The sequence below is a fragment of the Pipistrellus hanaki genome (genome assembly GCF_964339955.1).
Source record: "Pipistrellus hanaki genome assembly, chromosome: 2".
Lineage (NCBI taxonomy): Eukaryota > Metazoa > Chordata > Mammalia > Chiroptera > Vespertilionidae > Pipistrellus > Pipistrellus hanaki.
This window is the reverse complement of record NC_140504.1, coordinates 169,460,922-169,483,567: the sequence shown is the minus strand read 5'-3', so window position 1 is coordinate 169,483,567 and position 22,646 is coordinate 169,460,922. Positions and strand designations below refer to the sequence as shown.

The 22,646-nt window shown below is 54.4% G+C and overlaps 1 protein-coding gene across 1 annotated transcript in view; it reads left to right on the top strand.

Annotated features, from left to right (window-relative positions):
- The window catches only part of GLIS1 (GLIS family zinc finger 1), a 218,818-nt gene that overhangs the window by 125,508 nt on the left and 70,664 nt on the right, over nt 1–22,646 (top strand). The window contains exons 3-4 of the mRNA XM_084872894.1: nt 5,249–5,426; nt 10,561–11,440. Of these exons, the coding sequence (XP_084729020.1) occupies nt 5,249–5,426; nt 10,561–11,440 (1,058 nt within the window). The remainder of the gene's footprint in view (nt 1–5,248; nt 5,427–10,560; nt 11,441–22,646) is intronic.

Below are 22,646 nucleotides of genomic sequence, written 5' to 3'. Positions count from 1 at the left end.
CCAGCCCTGGGCTGGACTGGGACAGAGCAGAGGGCTCGCTCGGCTTTCTTTGCAGTGGCATCCTGAGGGGAGCCTGCTCAGGTTTTACTGGCCTGAGTCCCTCTAAACCTAGCTTAGCTTTAAAGGAGAGTTTATGGAGTTTTTGTGATCTGGGATGAGAGATGACGAGTGACTGTAAACGTGGCAGGAGGCCTTGAGCATCAGGCTCTGTAGCTCCTGCCAAACTCACAGCCTCTCCTCCCCAGTGACTGTGAACCCCCCAAGGTGGCTCCAGGCTAAGTGAGTGGCCCTCAGCTAGCCCAGCCTACCGGGCTGTGGCTGCCAGGCCTCTGGGTTTGGTGGGGAAGAGAGAGAGGGGCTGACGAGGCAGTGCTGTGAGGCAGAAGGGGCCAGGGGTGGATGCAGCATGGGCTGTGAGTCCTTAGAGAATTGCTCAACCTCTGGGCTTGAGAAGTGGAGCCCTGTGTCTCCCACTCCCTGGGATCAGTGAGCTGTCTTTCTAAATAAAGTTTTATTGGAGCACAGCCCCGCTCATTGGTTTACATATTGTCTGTGGTTGCTTTTTACGGTCCAAGTTGAATAATTGTGACAGCAGATTGTAAGGCCTGCAAAACCCAAAATATGTACTGCCTTGCCCTTTATAGAAGAAGTTTGCTAACCAGGTGGCTGAGTCAGGAGACCCGGTGTAAGTCTGAGCCCTTCAGTTGCTGAGTGAACTTGGGCAAATTGTTTGCCCTCTTACCCCCCCCCCCCCGCCCCCCAGCCCTTCCCACCCTACTTCTGGGGGTTGTAGTGAAGCTCAAATGTGAGGGCTGCAAAATGTGTGGTAGACTGTAAGGTGTGGTGGGTACCAAAGTCTGCTCTGCTTGTCCGTGAACGAGGAGCAGTCGTGTAGGCCATCCTAGACCGGCCACGGGCTGCTCTGGGACTGCAGGGAGGCGGCATGAGGGCCTGGGATGCTGAATGCATCATTGTCCCTCTCATGCAGACTTGGCAGGTTCCGACGTACATTAAAATTCCTGTGGGGAGTCACCTTATATGTGGTACTGCTTTATAGCCAAGTCATTACGGTAATTTGCAAAGCTCTGTGGTGTGTAACTGGAGACATTTGCTTCAGATTTGCTGGCTGTGACCTCATTCAGGCTGCTGCATTCATTGACCCCTGAGCCTTGGGGGCTTGTCCTTTGGAGTCTGGCTTCAAGGCCATCCAGGCCTGACCTTCCTGGGGTTAGAATGCTCCTCACACAGGGCCCTGCCTCCTGGCCCCATCCCAAGCCCAAGGGTAAATAGGAGAGATAGTGATCATTATGGACACCATTATACAGTTCCTGGGAGCCAGGCACCATGCCAAACACATTGTGTTCGTCATCTCCCTTAATTGTCACCAGAACCTTGTGAAGTAGTGTTGGTGCCATTTTACAGATAGGAAAACTGAGACTTGAAGAGAAAGTGAAACCAAACTCTTACCTGGCCCTGAGGGTGCCAGTCCAGACTCTGTTGTGGATTTGCTGTGTGGGCCTCAGTTTCTTCATCTATTATTGAAATAGATGGTCAGTCAGTCCCAGTCCTGATGTTCTAGATTTTCTCACCAACTTGTGAAAATGAACACAGGACCTCCCTGACTTACCAGACACAGAAAAACTGCACACATTAATAAGCATAACGCAAATAAACCAATTTTTCTTGTTCTCTGACATCGAAATATTTCCTGTTGCGCACACCAAACAAGTCAGTCCAAGACTAATGACGTGGTCATCAGCTGCTAAAATATTCGCTGCTATTATTAGTGGAGAGAAATGGTGCGCCTGCATGTAAGGTGCCTAAGGGAAATGAATGCAACACGATGATAGTAAGCAGTCATTAGCGAACATTGTAGGGGTTATTAATAATGATGTATGACAGGATGTTGTAAAAATTAAGTTACAAAATTTTTATTAAAATGTTTCTTACATACTATTACATGGGCTGGCTGCAAAAATATTTGTTGTGGGCCACATGTGACCCGTGGGCCGTCAGTTTGACATGCTTGTTATAGAGTGAGCAGGGGTGGGTTCTGTGATGCACCTGGGACAGAGAGGCAAGATGCAACAGGCGGGAGGACAGTGGGAGGGCCCTGGCTGACGTGGGCCTGGAGTGGGCAGCGGTGACAGTAGTGGCAGCATCTCTGGGAAACATATCTCAGCCTTTGGTTTCATTTAAGCCTATGAGAAATCAGGTGGCCTAGGGTAGGATGGGCATAAGCCTTGGGATATCTGGGTCCAGACCCTGGCTCTGCTAGCAATTGACATGTGACGTTCGGCAGCGACTTGCCAGGTCTGGAGCTTATATGTCCCTCTGCAAGGCTGTCATCCGGAGTCTGGAGATGTTTGAATGGGTGTGGAGCCCTGAGAAGTGCCAGACTGTGGCCCAAGGGGCTCCTTCCTCCCTTTCAGAGCTGGCTTGCTTACTTTTTACTAGAGGCCCAGTGCATGGATTCATGCACTGTTGGGGTCCCTCAGCCTGGCCTGTGTCCTCTTGCAATCTGGGACTCCTTGGGGGATGTTTCAGCCTGATGTCCGTAGGCCAGGCGGCCAGGTAGGAGCCTGAGCCCAGGCCTGGCGCTGCTCCCACTCATCCTGGCCCCACTGTGCCTGCCACTGTTGCTCGGTAGCACTGCTGCAGAGGTGGCAGAGGCTCGTGCTACCAAAACTGTGCTTGCCAACCGTGAGCCCAGCGGCATCTGGCATCCTACAGTCAGCTGAGCAGCACTCCCACTGTGGGAGCGCACTGACCACCAGGGGGCAGCTCCTGCATTGAGCGCCTGCCCCCTGGTGGTCAATGCGCATCATAGCAACTGGTCATTCAGTCGCTTAGGCTTTTATATAGAGAGATAGGGAAACCTCTTAGTGTATCCAGCAGAGAGGAGCCAACAGGCCTCAATTGTTCATTGAATAACAATGACTGTCTCTTCCCACATCTCAACTCGGCCCCTGACTGCACTGCCTGGGTGACTTTGGGTAAACCGTTAAACTTCCCTGAGCTCCTGTGCTTGTCTGTAGATGGAGTGATCTGCCACCTGCAGAGTTTAGGAGTCTTTGGGATGATGGTTCTTTGACTTCCCCAAAAGCCCCCCAACATGATCTTCATTGGAGTCACAGGTGGGGATGCTTGTTCAGGGGCCCCCAGTTGTTCAGTTGGCTGAGGGGTGGCAGGACTGAACTTGGGCTTCCAAGTCTAAGAGATCTGGGTGGGGCCAAACAAGTCAAACCCAGACCCATGGTCCTAGTCAAAGATCCCAATTTCTTCAAATCTCAACTTTTCTCATCTGGAAAATGGCTGTAATGAGCCCGCATCACAGGGATGGACACTTGAAAGAATTGAATGTGCCTGGCACTTAGGAAGTGCCTGATGAGTAAGGGCTTGAAGGATGCTGGGCTCCCTGGTGCCTTTCTGGGGGCCACCGTCCATGGTTCCACACATTCTCCTAAGTGAATGAGGGGTAAGTGACTCACAGGCCCCCAATGGGCCTGGTGGATCCCTGAAGGAAGCTCAGAACTGCCTGCCCAACCCAGAGACTCTGGGAGAAAGACCTTGGCCGAACAGCCCTGTGTGATGATTAAGCTCTCTCTGCTCCAAATGCTATTAATGGTCATAAAATTATCCACAGTTTTCTGAGGCCCAGTCCCATGGTTTGCCTCAACGGGACAATAAAATCGCATGCAGAAACGATTTGGAGAAGGCAGAGACCGCCAAGCAGAGATGGAGTTAAGCGAGCGGCAGCCTGCTCTCATTAGCTCAGGCCATTCACATTTGTTACCAGGGATTTCTTTTTAATTAAAAAACAACCAAGTTATTAAAAAATAAGCTTGTGAGGGGCTGGCCGAGCAGCAGCCAAAGCCAGTGGGAGTGAGTGTTCCTCACAGCAAGACACGGGCCCAGGCACTGGCTGGGAAGGTGACACAGAGGGCAGCGTCTGAGCAAATGTTCATCTGGGCAGGCTTGTCTGTGCCTGGGAACCCGGAAATTTGTCTGAGCCCCTTACCTAGCCTAGGACATTGAGAGCATGTGTTCTCATCTGCAAACTGTCAGTGCTTGGCAGTGGGCACATGCTGAATTAGCTCAGAGTGTCTGGTCTTGGGGGTGGGCTAGAATTGGGTGAGGTTAGATTTTGGGCTAAGGGGACACTTTTTATTATGTAGTGATTGCAATGTGGGGTTTGTGTCTGACTCAGGTCAGAGATCCCAGACTCTTACTAGCTGTGTGATCTTGGGCAAATTAGCTTCACCGAGCCTCTGTTTGCTCTTCTGTACAGTGGGGACAATACCCACACCTCCCTCAGAGGCCAGCGGATCTGCAGCCAGGGCCTGCACACACTACTCGGCAAATGGTGCTTTGTCCTTACTTTAGGAGTATTTTGGTGTCAGTTCTCTTCTCATCTTAATGGTGTGTCTTGCTCAGTGGTGACAGTTCCTGGACAATACTTGGGCCTGCTAATGTTTTATTACCTTTCTAGGGTACTTTATGCTTTCCAAAGTGCTATATGGTAGTAAGAACAATTTCTACACCTGGTCAGTGCCAGCACTGTGCTAGGGGCCCTGCACCCCAGGGCTCGAAACCTCACAGCATCTCCCGGGAGCTGGTATGGCTGCCTCCATCTTCCACCCAGGGCGAGGGTCAGCCTCGGGGAGGGACTTGTCCAAGTCACAGGCTTGGTTGGGGCAGTAGGGACTCACACCAAGACCCATAGGACTCCAAGCCCATGCATGTCTGCTCCTCCTAAGCCTAACTCGGCCAGGTGACAGGGCAGAAAGCCTAAGTAAGAAGTAGTTTCCAAATGAATTCTCCTCACACTACAGATGAGAAAACTGAGGCTTAGGGAGTGGAAGTAACTTAACAAACATGCCAGACATTTTTGTCACATGTTATGTAGTTTTTCAGGGGCTTTCACATCTGCTGCCTTAACTTATTCTTCATAATAGCTCAGCAGCTGGGCCAGGCAGATGGTTAGGCTGCCAAAGAACCATGAGGATACAGTGCTGTGGAACATGGAGCTTCCCAGAGACAGGACCTTGTCCGTCTAATTCCCAAGTCTTTCCTGCACCTAGAGTGGCGGCTGATGCTAACGTTGATCCTGCTGGTGATTGTGGGAATGAAATGAGGTATCCCTGTGCCTCAGATGTGGTAGGGGGTTCAGGGGTGCTCTGTATCCTGCTGTACCCAATGACTGTCGCCACTTACCCTGTCTCCTTTCCTGTCTTTCTCTGCCTAGTGAACGGGAGCTACTCTCACTGCACTCCAGGCTCCGAGAAGAGCCTGCTGGACCTGGACCTTGCTGAGGGCCTGGGCCCCACCTGCCGTCAGGGCCTGTTTCTCTCGGCGGGAACCCCCCCATCCAGGAGCCACCCCCCAGCCTGTGAGAGACTGCTCCATTTCCCCCATCCCAGCAGGTATGTGCTCCATCCCCACCATCAGCTGCCATCTGTGGACACTCCTTGGAGGCCTCCAGACCCCACCTAGCCTGTTGGCTTATGGGATGCACAGAGAAACTGAGGCACAGGATTGCCAGGGACCAGCCAGAGCCCAGTAGCACCATGATGGCTGCCTGGGCATGGCCCTGCACCTCTGGAATTGCAGGGCCTCTGAGAGACAGCGATGGTTTCATTGAGCTGTGCTTCCTCATTGCAGCAGCTGAGGTGGCCTTTCTCAGAGAATCAGTCATTTTAGAAGAGGAAGATTTGGAGTGAGTCAGGGAAGGAAAACTCAATTCAGAATTCCCATTGTCAAACCCTGGACGGTTGACCGAGCGGAGGGGATTCCTCCACCTGGGCCATGTCCTGCCCCAGGAAGCCTTCCCCCTGCAGGACCCTGGTAGGTAAAGGGTGTCATTCAGTGCCAGGACGTTCCCAGTCTGACTTTGCAAAGTATCCCGTCAGATGGCATGCCAGGCTGGAATCGTCTCCTGTGGCTTCTCCCGGAGTCCCGCCCGTGCCTCTGTGCCCTCTGCTGTGCTGACAGGAGGAGGCCAACCTCAGATAGGCCCCCCTGTACCCCACTGCGTGGGGCTGCTGACCTCAGGCCTGCTCCCAGGTCCAAGATTCTAAAAATGGACCCACTTGCCTGCTCACAGCTTATCTCGTCACCAGCCAGGCACTGTGGGTGCTGGGGTGCCTGGTGGAGGGAGCAGAGAGCTCCCCGATGGAGCTTACTTCCCAGTGGGAGTCCAGAGGGGGAGATAGGTCTAAATAGCTTTTTCTTTTTGGGAAACTGTTTTTCGTTGGGAATTAGGTTTCCCATGGCCTCCCTCGATGTGAATGAGACGTCTGATTTATGGGAGAACATGCGTCCGCTCGTCTGCCATGACCAGACGCCACGGACTGGGTGGTTTCAACAGCAGACATTTATTTCCTCACAGCTCTGGGCGCGGGGAGGCCAACATCAGGATGTCAGCGGGTTTGGGTTCTCCCGAGGCGGCCTCCTTCTCCCGGTGTCCTTACTCGGCCTCGGTGTGCACACCCTCGGTTTGGTGTCTCTGCCCCAGTCCTTGCGGATTAGGGCCGCACCCGATGACCTCATTTAACCTTAATCACCTCCCTTAGCCTCTGTCTCCAAATACAGTCCCATGGAGGGTTCAGGCTTTCACATACGAATTTTAGGGGGATATCTAACTCAGTACACAACAGGACCAGACACCCTTTAGCTTTCAAGCTGTGCCCTATTTGGTAACAGCCACATGCATGTATCCGCTTGATGATCACCGAGGCTCCCAGCCGTATCCAGTTTTCCAGCAGAATTCTGCCTCTTTTGGGGTAGATGCGATGCAGGCCCAGGGAAAGCTAGGTGAGTGTTCTGTTTTCTTTAAAAAAAAAAATCTATCTTTATGGTCAAAAGGATTACAGATGTCCTCTTCCCCATATTCCGTTTTGATAGAGGCAATCGGAAATATCATTTGCCATTTGGAATGCCATTTTGACAGTTGAGGGCACAGGAGAGTCTGTATGCAGAACCCTACACCAGCACCAACCTAAGTTGCTGCCCCCATTGCCAGGGAGGAAGTGGTTGAATCTGACCTGGCACTTGCAGACTCCCTCCTTTTCCTACAGGAAAGGAGGGCCAGCCCCTCTCCCACACCAGGCAGGGCTCGTCCTTCTCCCTGCCACTGGACTTGTGGTTGGGGCCCCTCTCCATTCTTGCGGTCCCCTCCTGATCTCTGGCCCCTTGACCCCACTGCCTGGGTTCCTGCAGCAGCCGCACGAGCCACCTCCTTGCCTCCGGCCCAGCTTTCTAATATCAATAAAATAGCTGCCACTCTCTAAGTGGCTGCTGCCTGTGCACAGTCTCTCATTTAACCACCTAATCCCAGGAGGCTCAGGTCCTGTCCCTAATAAGTGACAATCCTGGAGTGCTTACTACTCGACACTTTACATGTGGTAACTCATTCAGCCCACAGCTGCCATAGGGTGGGGAAACGGAGGCCAGAGGGCTATAAAACTAGCCAGAGGTCACTCAGCAAGTGGCGAGGAGTGTTAAGAAACAGCGGTATCCTGATGTTGTTTTATCTGTGCTTAAAATGACTGCCCATCCTCACCACAGTCAGCAGAATGTGCTATTAATTGCAGAGCCAGTCCCAGCTCCATCACTGGCTCTCTGGGCCTTGGATGAGATGCTGACCCTCTCAAGCCCCATTTCCTCACCTGTGAGATGAGGATGGGATCACAGAGCTTGCAGGCCCCCAGCAGTGTCAGGAGGTGTCCATGGTGGGTCCAGGCCTGCCCGCCTCCCACTTCCTGGCCTTGCTTTGAACGTGCCACACGGTTTTATACCTTCACGTCTTGGCCTCCAGGGAGAGCCCCTGTGCTCTCTTCTGTTTGACACAAGGCTACCACCCCTCAGCGGAGTCTCAGCATTCCCTCAGGGGCTGGTCCTCAGTTTCCCCATTAGAGGGGCGGGGGCCTGCCTGGGCTCCGAACTGCCTGGAGCCCCCAGCCTCCCCCGGCACAAGGTGAAAAACCTATGGACTGAGCTTGCTGTCCCTCAGCCCAGGCTGCAGCCTTGAACCATCGGGTGTGCGGACCCCGTGAGGTCCCACCTCACCCTCTTCTCTACTTGAGTCTCTGCTGAAGGAACACCGATTTCCCCCAATTTCAGCAACTTCCTTCCAGGGTCCAGGATGGTAGAGCCTTGAGATTCAGAACATTAAAGTTGCAGGGAAACATATGATTATTCAATTAGATCGTTTTACAGGCGAAGAAGCGGGGCCCGGGCCAGTCGAGTGTTGTGGGGAAATTCTAGGTCTTATTTAACCAGATCCAGGTTCAAATTCCTGCTCTACCCCTGACCGCCTCTGACAGCTTGGGCAGGTTGCTTCAGTTTTCCCAAGTGTAAAACAGATGGTGGCCTCTCCCGTGAAGGATTTGGGCACGCGTTCAGCAGGTGCCTCGCATCCTTCTGTGTTGGGATGGGCCTCGGGAGAGCGCCTGGCGCGTGGGACTGCTCCACGGTGTTGGTTCATCCAGGGACTCACGCTCACCATCTCTAGTGGTGATGGGCATTGCCTGGTGCACAGGGCCAGCGGGGCTGGTGGGGGCTGCTCAGCTGGCATTTGGAGCCGTGGGACCCCAGGACCAGAGGCTTCCCTGGCCGCCCTTCCCTGCCCGAGCCTCCCTGTGCCAGGCCCAGGATGGCAATCATGCAAGGAACAGCTTTGCTTCTATTTATCTTGTTAAGCTCCCCAGTCACAAGTGGATACCAGATCTCTGAGCTGCTCGGAGCTTTCTGCGTTGAGGGTGGACCCCGAGTCCCCAGCCCTGGAGAGGGGTTACAGATTGTGGTCCACATCAGAATCCACTGACTGTGCTCTGGGCAGCAGAGTTCCTGGGTGGGAAGAGAGGCCACTGGTGAGCTAACCAGGGATTGTTCAAGTGTAGTTGGGAAGAAAGCAGAAGGGTTCCCCCCTACCCCCAAGCCTTTCCACAGTTCTGTATCGGAGAAAGGCCCACAGCCAGGAGCAGGGAAGCCTGGGTTCTGGGCCCAGCCCTGCCACTGACCTGCTGCTCGTGACTGTGGGCAAGACCGGAGCCCTCTTGGACCTGGTCCCCCGTCTCTGAGGCCCACCTCCTCCCGGCTCCTTTCCTGGCCCTGTGGTGATGGAGCTGGAGGCGATGCTGGCTGAGTGCTCTGGCTCTGGCCTGGCTGCCCGGCCCCTTCCCTCCTCCTGTGACTGGAGCTGGGGATGCGGTAGCTACAGAGCTGGAGAGGGGCGGGCCGGAGCTGCAGGCAGTAACACTGGGAAACAGGGAGGATGGCACCATTCGCTCTGCCATCCTCTTTCCAGATGGTCTCACAGCATCTGTTCTCACTTGATCTTGGCAGCCACCCTCTGAGGTAGAGAGGGTTGGTCCTCGTTTCACAGGTGAGGTAACCGAGGCCATTATGGGGCGAGGTCTGAGGACACACGGGGTGGCACATAACCAGGCCTCCTGTCCTGCCCACGGCTGGTGGGGGCTTCTCCGACCCGAGGCCAAGCGCCTGCTGCTGGCCTCTCCCCATCTCAGATCCTCAGGTGACCAGCAGGCCCTGGTGTCTCTACCTGCACACACTTGCCCACATTCGGAGAATGCCCTCTCTAGAGTGGCATGGACCACATGGGTGATGAAGATACCACTTCAGCCATCCAGCCCTGCCCATCACACTGTTCACATCTCCAGGAGCAGAACCATTCTGAAGGTGGGGTGAGGAGAGAGGCTCAGAGCCCCTTACTCAGTGTGCATAGCTGGGAGTGGCCGAGCCTGGCCTCGAACCCGGGCCCTCTGCCTCCCATGTGTTGGTCATTCTGCTTCCCCCACCACAGGGTCTAGGCTTGAAATTCGGGGACAACCCCACCCAGGAAGCTTTTCCTTAGTTATTCCTGGGATGCACTCTTCACCAGGACTATGTTTTGAAAAACCCATCCTCTAATATTCTCACTGTTAAAAAAGACCTTGCTTGGGGCAAAACATCACAGTTAACATTTTTAGAAATTGTGAAAGATTAAAAAAATTAATGAAGATTTAAAGGACATGTAAGCATAATTTAAAACAAACTGTCCCTCAAAATGTCAGCCTCGACCTTCTCCCTCCAGAACTCAGTAGAAGGTGTGTGTGGGAGTGTGTGTATGGGGGGGGGGAGGGGGGCGGGCAGTTAGGGCAGACCCTAGGGTGGCCTGGGAGGCAGGACAGGATGGCATCTAGGGCAGGAGGGGGTGAGCTGGACTTGGTAAAAGGAGGAAATGATTTCTTTTCCTGCATTCTCCTCTTCAGACCTCCTGCTTGCCTCTTTTGAACCTTTCCTCAGCCTCACTTCTCTTCCTCCCCTCTCCCCCTTTCCTCCACACTCTTCCTTGCTGGCCAGACAGCATATCTCTACCTTCCTACCTGTCCCTCTCTCTGCTCTCCCTCCCTTCCCACCTGCCTGCCATTCCTCACCTTCCATCCTTGCTCTGGGCTTCCTCAGCCCTCGGCCCTCAGGTTCCTCGCCGCCCCCTTCCTGGGCCTCCCCACTATGAGTGCCCACCCGTTCATGGCCTCTCTGTCCCCTGTCTTCCAGGTCACCCAGACCCCAGGCCACGTATGTGAATGGCAGCCTCCCAGCTACACAGCACATCAAGCAAGAGTCCCTGCCCGTCTACCGGGCAATGATGGAAGCTCGGGTACCCCTCTCAGCCCACTGCCAGGCCCCACCAGCCTCTGGCCCGCACACAGACCTGGACCTCCCGGGCCGAGGCCTTGCCCACCCCGCACCTTCCTGCTACCTTCTAGGCAGCGAATCCAGCTCCGGCCTGGGCCCGCCACCTGAGGCCCACCTTCCCGAGGGCGGCCTGAAGCGCTGCTGCCTCCTGGGCCTGCCCGTCACCTCCTCGGCCTCCTCCTCACCCTGTGCCTCCTCCGACATCACCTCCATCCTCCGCTCCTCCCAGACTACTCTGGTCACCTGTGTGAATGGACTCCGGAGCCCCCCTCTCCCGGGAGACCTGGGGGGCCCTCCCAAGCGGGCCCAGCCCGGCCCTGCAACCACTGGGAGCCACGAGGGCAGTTTGCAGGCGGAATCCTGCCGCAAGTTGGGCTTCCTGAAGCAGGAGCCTGCGGACGAATTCTCAGAGCTCTTTGGACCTCACCAGCCCGGCCTGCCACCCCCCTACCCTGTGCCTCAGGTGCCTGCAGGCCTAGGCCTTGGTGGCCTGGGGCTGGGCCTGGCGGGGAGGGGGGCTGGGCGGCAGGCATGCCGCTGGGTGGACTGCTGTGCAGCCTACGAGCAGCAGGAGGAGCTGGTGCGGCACATCGAGAAGAGCCACATAGACCAGCGCAAGGGCGAGGACTTCACCTGCTTCTGGGCGGGCTGCGTGCGCCGCTACAAGCCCTTCAATGCCCGCTACAAACTGCTCATCCACATGAGGGTACACTCAGGCGAGAAGCCCAACAAGTGCATGGTGAGTTTCCATGGCCACCAGGCCACGTCCACCCGACCCGCACGGCCCGAGAGGCATGCCTGGGCCTCCTTGCCGGGGGCTGGCTGAGACCCGCTATGGCTGAGTGAGGAGGGGAGGAAGAACACTATGGATGTGGCCGCTGTCAAGATGGTCAGTGCACCTGTCACTGGGAACCTTGGCAGAGGGCCCCTGGTACTCGCCGTGTGCCCCTTCCCCACCCCAAGGCATGCCACACGGCCTGGTGTGCACACACACGGTAGGTGGTCACACACTTGCTCTGAAGTCAGAGCAGGCTCACCAGCCTTCTCCCTTACATGCACATGTTCAGTGTCCCACATGCTGACGGCCACGAGAGTCATGGGGCACAAGCTGTCCTGCTGGGTCCTGGGCCTCCTGGGAAGCCCACAGCTTGGCTGACCCTGTAAGGAGCACCAGGTCTTCATGAGCATCCAGTTGAGCTATGGGTCCCCTTGGGGGTATGGCCAAGGGTTAATAGATAAGGCAGCACCTGCAGTGCTGCTGGGGTACACACACACACACACACATACACACACACACACACCTGCAGCCACATGGGCCTCTGGCCATTCTGACCATTTCTGCGTCAGCTCTCACGGTGGTGGAAATCCGTATTGGAGGAATGTAGTCCCTGGTATCCTCAGCTGAGCCGCCGTGCCTACCACCAAGGCCCAGCCAGCCAGCCCCCCAGGAAAAGTGCCTGCCCAGAGTGGAAGGACTGTGGAGCCACAGTGCCCACCTATGGGGGCGTTGGTGAGGCAGAGGGAGGGAGCGGTGTGTCTGGGCTTCAGCGGTGTCAGAGCCAAGGTTGAGTTCCTCCACACTTGCGTGCTGTCACTGTCACTGGGCCCTGCCTCGTGGGGCGCTCAGTCTGAAAAGGGGCGCTCAAAGCCCAGGGCAGCTTTGGCAGGGACCAGGGAGGAGGCAGGAAGCATTGGCAACCGGCAGCATAAACTCCGTCCTGCTGGGACCAGGTATGCGTCCTTTGGTCTCCATCTTCTCGTGCTGCTGTGAGCTGGGCATTGCCGGGCCCAGCCTGTTCAGCGTTGAGGAGGCCGGGTCTTGAGGATGAGAAGTTCACTTTATAGGCAAGTGAGGGGCAGTGAATAGCCGGCGGTGGGGGTGCTGGTGTTGTGGGGAGAGGCAAGTGTGAGCAGGCTGAGAGCTTGAGTTATGTCTTTGGCCCAAGAGTATGCTGGAGGGAGAGCTGGTGGCTGGGCCACTCTCTGGGGATGCTCCAGTTCACATTGGGTGTCACAACACATGGCTGCTGAAAGGCATGTTCCTGCTTGGGAGGAGAGGACCCACAGGCATCACAGGCCAGGGCTGCTGGCAGACAGCGGGGCCCTCTCTCCCTCGGAGACCCTGGAGCTAGAGTCCTTCCTGTCTCCTTTCCTGTGGGTGAGCCCACTGGTGTCTGGGGGCCTACGTGGAGGCTACACGGTCTGATTCCCGGCGAGGTGTGGTCAGGGCCTTCTCACCTGAGGGCCTCCCGTGTGGAATCACAGCAGGCAGGAGTGTCCGTGTTGCACATTAGGGCCCTTGGAGATGATTGAAACCATCCTGCCCATTTTCCAGTTTGGCAAATAGAGGACTAACAAGTGGGTCAGAGAAACACAGATTACTCCGTGTAGTCTCGGGATTCGCTCTCTGGGCTTCTTGCTTGATTCAGCAGACTCCACAGAAAGACACTGGCATAGACCTGGCTCATGCCTGACTCTGGGTACTCAGACCCAGACCTGCCACCTTCCTTGCTCTGGGGCACTCATGGTCAGGGAGGGGTAGGAGATGGTGTGGAGATCAGGGTCAGGTTCTGGGAGGGAGTTTGCGTGGGCTCACAGAGGGGAGGCCCAGAAGGGCTTCCAGGAGGAGGTGATGTTAAAGCTGAGTTTATACTCACCCATTTAATCTTCCTGTGACTCCTGTGGAACAGTTTATACAGGCAAAGAAACAAAAGTTCTGGGGAGTCCAGCTGGCCTTCCACTTGCCGCTATAAAAACACTGCATCTTGCTTCTTTGAGGGTTTGGGGTTATGGTGATCATACTGGCAAGCAGCTTCTGAGTGCTGACTGGGTGCAGGGGTTATTTGAGTCGGTAACTCTGTGTGGTCCTCACAACTACCCTACGGGGTAGATGCTATTAGAACCCCCATTTGACAGCTAGAGATACAGCAACAATAGAGGCTAGTAATCATGATAGCAATAATACTAACAACAATAAATACGTATCTGCTGCCCACAGTTATACAACTGATAACCACCGGAGTGGAATTTGAACACACATCTTTCTAAGTGGGGGTGCTCTCGTTGGTGCAGATTTTCTCCTGTTCCACTGATTATCCTCTGGGGTCATGAGGCCAGCCCTGCCGGGTCCCCCCATCTGGAGATGGTAGCAGAGGTCTCCTCTGAACTCCTCCCTGCCTGCAGTGGGGTGCTCCCCCTTCCTGAGATGCTGGCGTGGCAGGCAACCCCCGGGAAGGGGCGGTCTCCAGCCCGCACCCAGATAAGTAAAATCACCCTTCCCTGTAAAATTATTAATTTCTCATGACAGGCCTCTGCTACCATGTGCTGTAATAGACAAAGGAATTTTGGGCCCAGAGCCTCTGGAGAACAGGAAATAGATGAGACACTTTGATTGAAGAGTAAATGGCCCACTAAAATAGCAGTTAATCCTTTTATTATCTTTCCAGCAGCCGTTTCCACAGTTCTTTCATGAGGTAAGCCTTCTCCACCCCTTCCAACTGTAACACTCGATCCTGCAGCTGGTTTACATTTAACCTAAGTGTGAAGCCTCGCTCCGCACCAGGCGGCCTCGAGGTGTCGGGGAGGAGCCGGCTCCCCTCTGCCACGCCGCCCCGCCCTCAGTCAGGCCTGGGACCGGGACCCCCCTCGCAGGCCCCCAGATAGACCACGCCGCCCATCCCCCCACCCCGCCCTCCCCTGGCTGGTCCCGCCGCCCAGAGGAAGCCCCCTGATCTCTTTGCAATATCCTGTTATGCTTCTTACGTGGTCCGAGTTGTCTTAGCCTTATTACATTTGGGGTTTCATCTGCGTTATGATAGCAAGGTTACGTCCAACCCAAATACTGCTGCGACGCCTCGAAGACCTTAGCTTTGAAAAGATTAATTTCTTGCTTTCTTAGGTTGGCTGTCCCAGACAGTTGGAATTCTGATTGTCTGAGTCTGAAGGAATTAGCCGGGTGTAGTTTGCTTTTCTCCACATCGAGAAAAAGAGAGGCAGAACGAAAAGGAAAAACCTCTGGTAGCCTCGGGTTTTATAAGAAACTTAGAGGTTTGATGCAGGACATTTGTGCAAGGAGCTCGGCCATCTCAGCCGCGGCGGCTTGCCTCGGACCTCGCAGCCCCGGCTTCGTCCGGAAGGTCGTCTGGTCTAATTAGCATATGACATTTTATTGCTATAGGTAATAATGACAACAGCCCCTGACTTCTGTGAAGAGCTTTGACCAACATTGTGAGTGCTGTGTGGGAACTGTGTGTAGACAGTTAAGAGTCTGGTCTGGAGTCACAAGACCTAGGTCCCTGCCTGGCCCTGCCTCTCATCAGATGTGCGACCTCAGGCAGGTGACTTGGCCTTTCTGAACTGAAGCACATCTGGTTATTAAATGGGGCGATAATAGTACCTGCCTTTTAAGATTGCTGTTATTAGGATTAAAAGAGAGGACCTAGGGAGGTGCTTAGTTAATTCCGACCTTCCCGTAACACCTTCTTCCATTGATCATCTCAGGAGACCTGTGCAGTAGCCCTAGGAGTTAGGACAGGATCATTTATGGCTCTTTCACAAACGAGGAAACTGAGGCTTGGCAGGTAGTTAGTGGTGGAGGCTGGCCTTGAGGTCAGCTAATTGCACCAGCCTCTGCTGTTGGTGAGGTGGGCAGGGCTGTCACGTGAGCCGCTGGCCTTGTGAGGTGTCCACCAGCGATGCAGAGCGCCTGCTCCACTTTGGGTGTCTGCCCAGGACGACTGGAGTAGAAGGGGTGCTGGGAGAGGCACGGGGAGGAGGCTCTGGTTAGAGCCCCTGGTCCCATGCACAGCTGGAGCCTCCAGGCTGGCCTTCCATCCTGCCAGGGTCCCTCCGCAGCTGCAGTGCACCGGCCACTGGTCCCCACCCCTCTCTGTTATGGACTCTCTGGTGCCTTTGGACCTGGGGCCAGGGAAATGCATGCGACCAAAAGCTGGTCATTATTGATTAGTATCCTTAACCAGCCAAGACACTCGGACCACTAGCCATCTGGCTGGACCTCCTTGCCCATCTCCCAGAGGGCCGGCCCAGGCCAAACATGCTTTCATGTCACATAATTCTGGGGCTTCTGGATTCTTCTTTTTGCTTTGCCCCAGCCCCCCACACCCCTGAAAACAAAACCCTGGGTGCTGGGAGGAGAGGGGAGAGGCAGAGAGTTGCTGTTTATTGAGATTCAGGGATTTTTATATTCTGGTTCAGTGTTGGCGATTCCCCATGCCATCTTCAGACAAAACTGGTCGAAACTCTGAGGCCAAGAGAGGCTACATCCCTTCCCAAGGTCACACAGTCTGCCACCTGGCAGGGGATGGTTACTGACCCTATCTGCCCAGCCAGGCTGTGAGCTGAGAGTCAGAGAGACTTGACTGACAGGCTGGGATCATAACTCATGGGAAGTCCTGAGAGAGAAGAGGACTAACTATTCTGAGACATACTGTGCCCAGCCATGAGTTATCATGCTCCCTTTACAGAAGAAGAAATGGGCATTCAGAGGCCACATGGCCTGTTCTGTATCCCCTGGCTCGGCTGCCCGGACCACTCCAGAGGTTTTGCTGCCTTCCACTTACCACCAGCCTTTGTCCAGCCTCTTCCTTCTAAAGAGTCTATTCCTCTGAGCTTCTTAAATTGCAGCCGACGAGTGCCTGGGCATCTGTGCCTTCCCAGCCCTGAGTTAGGGCATATTTCCAGGCCAGCAGCCACCCTGACTCACCTCAACATCTCAGGCTCCATCCTGGGAATTATTTGGGAGCCTGAAGTATCTGAGCAGGCAGGTCTAGCAGGGAAGACAGACCCTGAGAGGTGGTGAGGGCCAGGGAGCACACAGCAACTGGGCTTCCTTGGGCAGGGAGTTTCCTGAAGGGAATGGCTGGGGAAGGTTAGACAGTGGGAAAGTACAAGGTGGAACGTGATTGAACACCCTGGAGAATCCTGCTGTAAATGAGCCTAGAGAGGCCAGGCCAGCCCAGCCCGTGCAGGGTGTCTGTCAAGCCCACTGCTTTGGAAATGGGGGTTTGCGCCTCACCTCGCTCCAGGGAGGAAGGGTCTGGGTAGGAAAACTTTCTGGGCAAAGGCAGCTTCCAAGTTGGCATCCAGATGTGCCTAGTTAACAGCCATTCTGGGGTCTCTCCTGGGATTCAGTCAGTCCTCTTATCTACTCATTATTAGACGGGCAAGCTGAAGCCGGGGAGGCAGCGCCAGTGGCCCCGTGCCACCCGGAGTTAAGAGTTAATGGTAGCCCTGGAACGCCTGCTTTTTCCCTCCCTGCCCGAGGCCTCCTCTCCTCCTGGACTCCAGCTTCTTTTGCTCCTCTGGGCCTTGGCTTTTGCTGGTCCCCCTGTGTGGAATGCCTTTCCTAGCACAGGAAATTTCTAGCCATCTTTCACAACTGTCCCCTCCTCTGCTCCCGTTTCTCTGTCTCCTGCTCTTTCAGAATGCATTGCCCACATGTAACAGTGCTTCCCGTTGTGGCTGAGTGTCTGGGGGACCACATGTTCTTTGACACCCGGCCCGGCTAGCCATCTGACCTCCCTGCTCCAAGGCTGTGTGAGGTTGCCTGGATACTATCCTCCAGAGCAGTTTTTTGTGAAGTCCTAAAATTTAAGGGACCTTAAAGATGGTCATGTCCACCCCCTAATCTGGTGCTTGGAAGTTTTTCTGCAAAAACAGCCTTCACTTGAAACCTGGCTTTGCTATCCATCAGCCTGTGGTTGTGTGCAAAATGGCTTCTGCACCCTTCTGTCTTCTTACCTGGTGAGTGGAGGGAATGGAACTGTGGTCAGGCTTCTGTGAGAAACTCTGCACGAGGTGCTCACATGGTGCCTGGCATACAGTGCATGCGCAGTGCAAGGATCTGACTGGTCCAGGAAGTTTGCGTTAGGAAAGGAGAAAAGGGAGAGTCTAAAATGGATAGTGGCCATGCTGTCGCCAATGTCCCCAAAGGAACAGAAAAAACTGCTTAAGTGCCAGCTCTGCCGTGGACAGGCTACATGACTGTGGATGGGTCTTGGCTATTCTGAGCCTCAGTTTCCTGAGCTGTCAAATGGGGTAATGCATAGCACTCTGAGTTCAGAGGGGCCCAACAAATTAAAATGCCCTTTCCCTTCTTGAAGCTAAGATGCCAGCACCACAGATCTTGGCTTACACTGGATGCCTTCCTCTTGCCCCTAGTTTTTTTTTTTTTAAATCAAACTCAACCTTTCTGAAGCTCTGGCCTTACGGTCAGGCCAGAGCCCTGAGGCCCTCTTTCATTATGTAGGGAGTGGGAAACTGAGTGCCCAGGTGGAAATGGCATGCCTGGGAAGGCAGAGGAACTGGAGGTAGGTGGCATTGGAGACTCACTAGCTATGCAATCTTGGACAAGCACCTTCACTCCCGAGTCTCAGTGTATGCATCTGTAAAATGGGGCTTGTGCTGCTCACCGCAGAGGAGTCTCTGTAAGGGGTGGAGGAGCCGTGCTCTGCACCCTGCAGAGTGCTCCCTGGAGGGGACCAAGTGGAGTTCCCAATTCCAAACATAGTGCTCCTGCCTGGTGTGTTCTTCCCGGATGGGTTTAGCCTCAGGCTTCCCCCAAATGCAATGTCTGGCCTTTAGGCCTCTGCCTGCAGCTCCCCTGCCCCCTCCTCCTTCCCTGCCCAACAGCCCAGCCTTACCCCATCCTCCACCCCCTTACTTCCACCTCCACCTTCCACCCCACATCCTTCCCATTCATTCACCTTTTGATCCTCACTCCTACTTCCTCTCTATCCCTGGTCCCTCCCTTCCCATCTTATTCAAATGATGAGCCAGGAATTGGTGAGCCAGGGTGGACCAAGCACATTGGATAACCCCTCGGTTTCAAACCTCTGCTCTGCTCCTCCAGCGGCTGTGAGATCCAAACAAGTCACAAGGCCTCTCTGAGCCTTAGTGCCCTCTCTGTATAAAGGGGGGAGTGTCGTGAGAATTAAATGAGATCATGTATATGGCGCACTTACCTCATGCCTGGCAAATACTTGAAAATGCTTGAAAACAGGAGCTCTTGTTCCTTTTTTCTTTTTTTTTTTTTTCTTTTGAGTCATCAAACCCATGCTCTCAAAGAGATGAGAATTCCTGGGAGCACCACGCTTAAGGAACCCTGGCCAGGTTTTGTGAATGCTGCTTTATGGAATATGAAAAAACGAAAGATAAAAACATACAACCCTCTGAGATGAATTTAAAATAATAAAGGGGGGAGGAGCTTTTGAATTAAATGTAAATGGAATTGAAATGATTCTCTTTCTGGAATGAGAAAGTCAGATAAAATCAACAGTGACTCTAAGAAAGCGTCCAGACCATGTTTTCTAAGAGGGACATCCTGGCAGTGGTAAACTCCTCACGGAGAATTAATAGGCTATGTCTCTGCTGATGGCGGATGGGCTAGCCGAGCCGGCTCTGTGTGCCTCCCTTGGACTGCTGCCGTGACAGGCCGCAGCGGCCTTCTTCTGTCCAACAGCCCCATGGCCGTGGTCACCTTGACGCTCTAAGTCCCAGAACCTGTGTCTCTCCTCCGCATCCCAGGAGACAGCCTTTGGCTCATCTGTATTGTCTCACCCTCCCTCCTGCCAACTTTTCAACACAGCGTTGATTGAGACACACTGTGCCCCGTTCAATGCCAGAAGCAGGGGGTGGGTGCAGCATCAGGTGAGGGAAGATCTCAGTGCCACAGAGACTTTCCCCAGGACCTCATCAGAGCTGGGCTTTGAGGGAGGGGGGAACCTTTTTCGGTGCAGACCACAAGGAAAGGCATTTCAAGGGAAGGGACCAGCATCTATAAACGTTCTGAGATGTGACAGCCTTGACCCCTGGGGGAAGCATCGGCGTCCTCTGGTGCTTGGAGTGCAGTACGTGCCTGGGACCTGGGAACAGAGGTGGCAGAGCCTCAGAGTCAGGTGTGGGCGGCGTGGTTCCCCGAGGGCAGCGGAGAGAGTGGTGGAAGGGTTCTGGATGGGAGGGTGACACAGTTAGTGTTCACATTTACCATGTTGGTCATGAGGCAGATACGTTGGGGGGGGGGGTTGACAGTGGGCAGAGGAGGCCATGGAGGCCCAGAAAGGAGCCCTCGTCCCCAGGTTCACAGAGCAGCTAGGTCATCTGCGCCTCAGACAGCAGGGCTTGGCCGTCAGCCAGGGCCTGGCACCACGGGCCAGGCCAGCTCAGCTCAGCTGAGCAAGCCTTTTGGGGCACAGTGTCTGCACCCAATTCCTCTGGAAACAGCGTCCAGCACATTTACCAGTGGGAAACAGGAAAGGCATTTCTCATAATGTAGCTCCGTAAAGTTTGCACAACTGTTCTTTGTTTTCTCTCCATCCCCACAATAAATCTTCCTCCTCTGCCAGGCCTGAGGCCAGCGCGGTCTGCAAGTGATTATGGCGCCGACTCGTGCCGCGCTGCCTCCTCGCCATGCATTCTTCCGCCGCGGCTAATGATAAAATGAGAGCCCATCGCTGGGACGCTGGGACCCTGCGAGTGGCCATTTCCACGGGGCTGGGAAGTGGCCGTCCGAAGAAGCATAGTCGGCTCTTTCTTCCTCCACACGCCCTCCAGCCTCCCTTGATAAGTCTGTGTGTTGGGGACTTACGCCTCAGAAGGCAGATGGCACGGTGGTGCTGGGCTGTGCATTTCTTGAAGATGGAACGATGGGCCCCGGATGCAGAGTTTGATGGGTAGCTCCCGCACTCCAGGAATGTACAGGGCCATGGCAGAGGGGTCACTGAAATCCACAGCGTGGAAGCTACCTGTTCAGGTATCACACCTGGATTCTACCTTATGTCTCTGGTTTCCTGCTCTGTGATTGTGCCACTGCCCAAAGCTGCCTTCTGCACCCCCCATTTAACCATGATTCTGTGCTTCCCAGAATCTGCTGAACCGCAAGTTTTGGGAGTCAGTTTGGCCTGATAGTGTCATTCTGACCAGGTTTAGTGGCGAACATAGCAATTGTAAGTCAAGAGAGTTTGGCCCAGGGAGAAAGACCAGTTTGCCGCGCCTCAGATGCTTCCCCCACCTCTCCCACCCCCACCACAGCTCCCTTTCCTTCTCACAGGCACCCAGGACAGGGGGAGGAGGCTCCTGGAGGCCACAAGTCTGAATGCCTTGTTTGCACTTTTGTTGTTTGCTGATGTGGGAACTGAGGCCCATAGAGAGGGTTTGGCTCAAGAAGATCACAGAGAAAAGTGATCTAAAGAATCGAGCCCAGTCTCTTGCCTCCCAGCCCAAGGAAACATCTACAGAGTACCGGCTGTGTGCTAGGCATGTGGAAGGCCTGTGTATGCTGCCTCTGTCTGTACCATCATTGCCTCCCAGGCTCTGAAGAGCACTGGCTGCTGCTGGGTTTGCTCAAGGAAAGAACCTTCCCCAGAATCTCATCTGATGCAGCTCCCAAGTGCTGTGGTGCCCTTTGGCAGATGGGACCCAAGACCCAGGGCAGAGATGACCCGCTAACGTGGCAGGAGGTAGCTGACGTGGCAGGAGGTAGCTGGTGGCTTGCGTAGTCCACACATGTCAGAATCACCTTCCCTCCAAGCAGGCTCTGCTTCATGAAGTACCACCCAGCAGACTCAGGGAGACTTTAACTAGTGGTGGGTCTCAAACATCACACCTACGTACATGAGGAAAGAACGATGATGGATTGCTAGATTAAGGTCCTCACAGGAATGCACCAACCTGAGTCTTCACTTCCCCTGTCCATCTCAGCCCCTTACTGTCTTCCTGCACCCGGAACCAAAGGACTGGAGCCTCTGTGTCTTCCTGTGTGTGATGAGGACTTAGAGTAGTTCAAAGCCCTGAGGTCTCATGACCCCGGTTCAGTCATTCTTGATAGAGAGCGTGGGTCAGGGCTTCAGCGCTCAGCTCCCTCTCCAGCTCTGCACTCAAACTCCCTGGTGGTTCTAGGAAAGTCATCAGATCCCTTTGAGGCCTCAGTTTTCTCATCTGCAAAATGGAAGGCTTGGACTCCAAGATGCCTAAGATCATTTATACTCAGACATTCAGACATCCATAGTTATCTCTCTGCTTTCCTAGCACGGCCCAGGGGAGGAGGAAGGAAATGGAGCTAGGAAGGGGCAGGTATGGGACCCCCGCTGAGCTCTCTGGCCTCAGGTCCTTCCACACTCTTCTGTCTTCCTCCAGCCTCAGTGGGTCCAGGCTGTTCCTCAAACTGACTGCGTTTTTCCCTATCTCAGGCTCCTTGTACGGCCATTCTCTCTGCTCGGAATATTCTTGCCCCAGCCCCACCTCTGATGACTCAGGCCCATAGAGGTTTTCATGGAAGTTCATGTCACCTTCTCCAGCAGGTCTTTCCTGACCACCTGTCTAAAGTAGCATCTTCAGCCACTTTCTATGCTTCATACTACCTGACATGTGCTTGTCTGTGATCTGTTTCCTCCACTCACATGTAAGCTCCATGAAGTCTAAATCTTTTTAGGTTTTGTTTCCTGCTGTGTCTTCGATGTCTGGAAGTAATATGATCAACAAGTGCTTGCTAAGTGATTGAATGACGAAGGGGAAAGTCTGGCTCAGTGGGGCCGACGTGATGGAGTGTGCTGGCAAGGGAGTCAGGAGTCCCTGTAAAATGAGGGTTTTTGCAGCACACGCTCGGGGCTGTGGTGAGGAATTCACAGGTTGCTGTCCACGAGGCATGTCTGGGTTGGGCCAGATGGGTAGTGTGCCCAGAGAGCCCTGTACACGCCTGGTGCATAGTAGGTGCTCAGCACGTGTTAATTCACTCCTCCTACCCTACCCCTCACCCTCATATCCCTTCCTCCTTAACCTACGCTATTAGGGTAAAGCAGAGGCCTCAGCCCGAGTCCACCAGCTCCTGGAACCTCAGACCCAGACAGGAACTTAGAAACCACCAGGCTCAATCCATTTATAAATTTGGAAACTGAGGCCCAGAAAGGAGATGTCTCATCCAGGTTCCCACG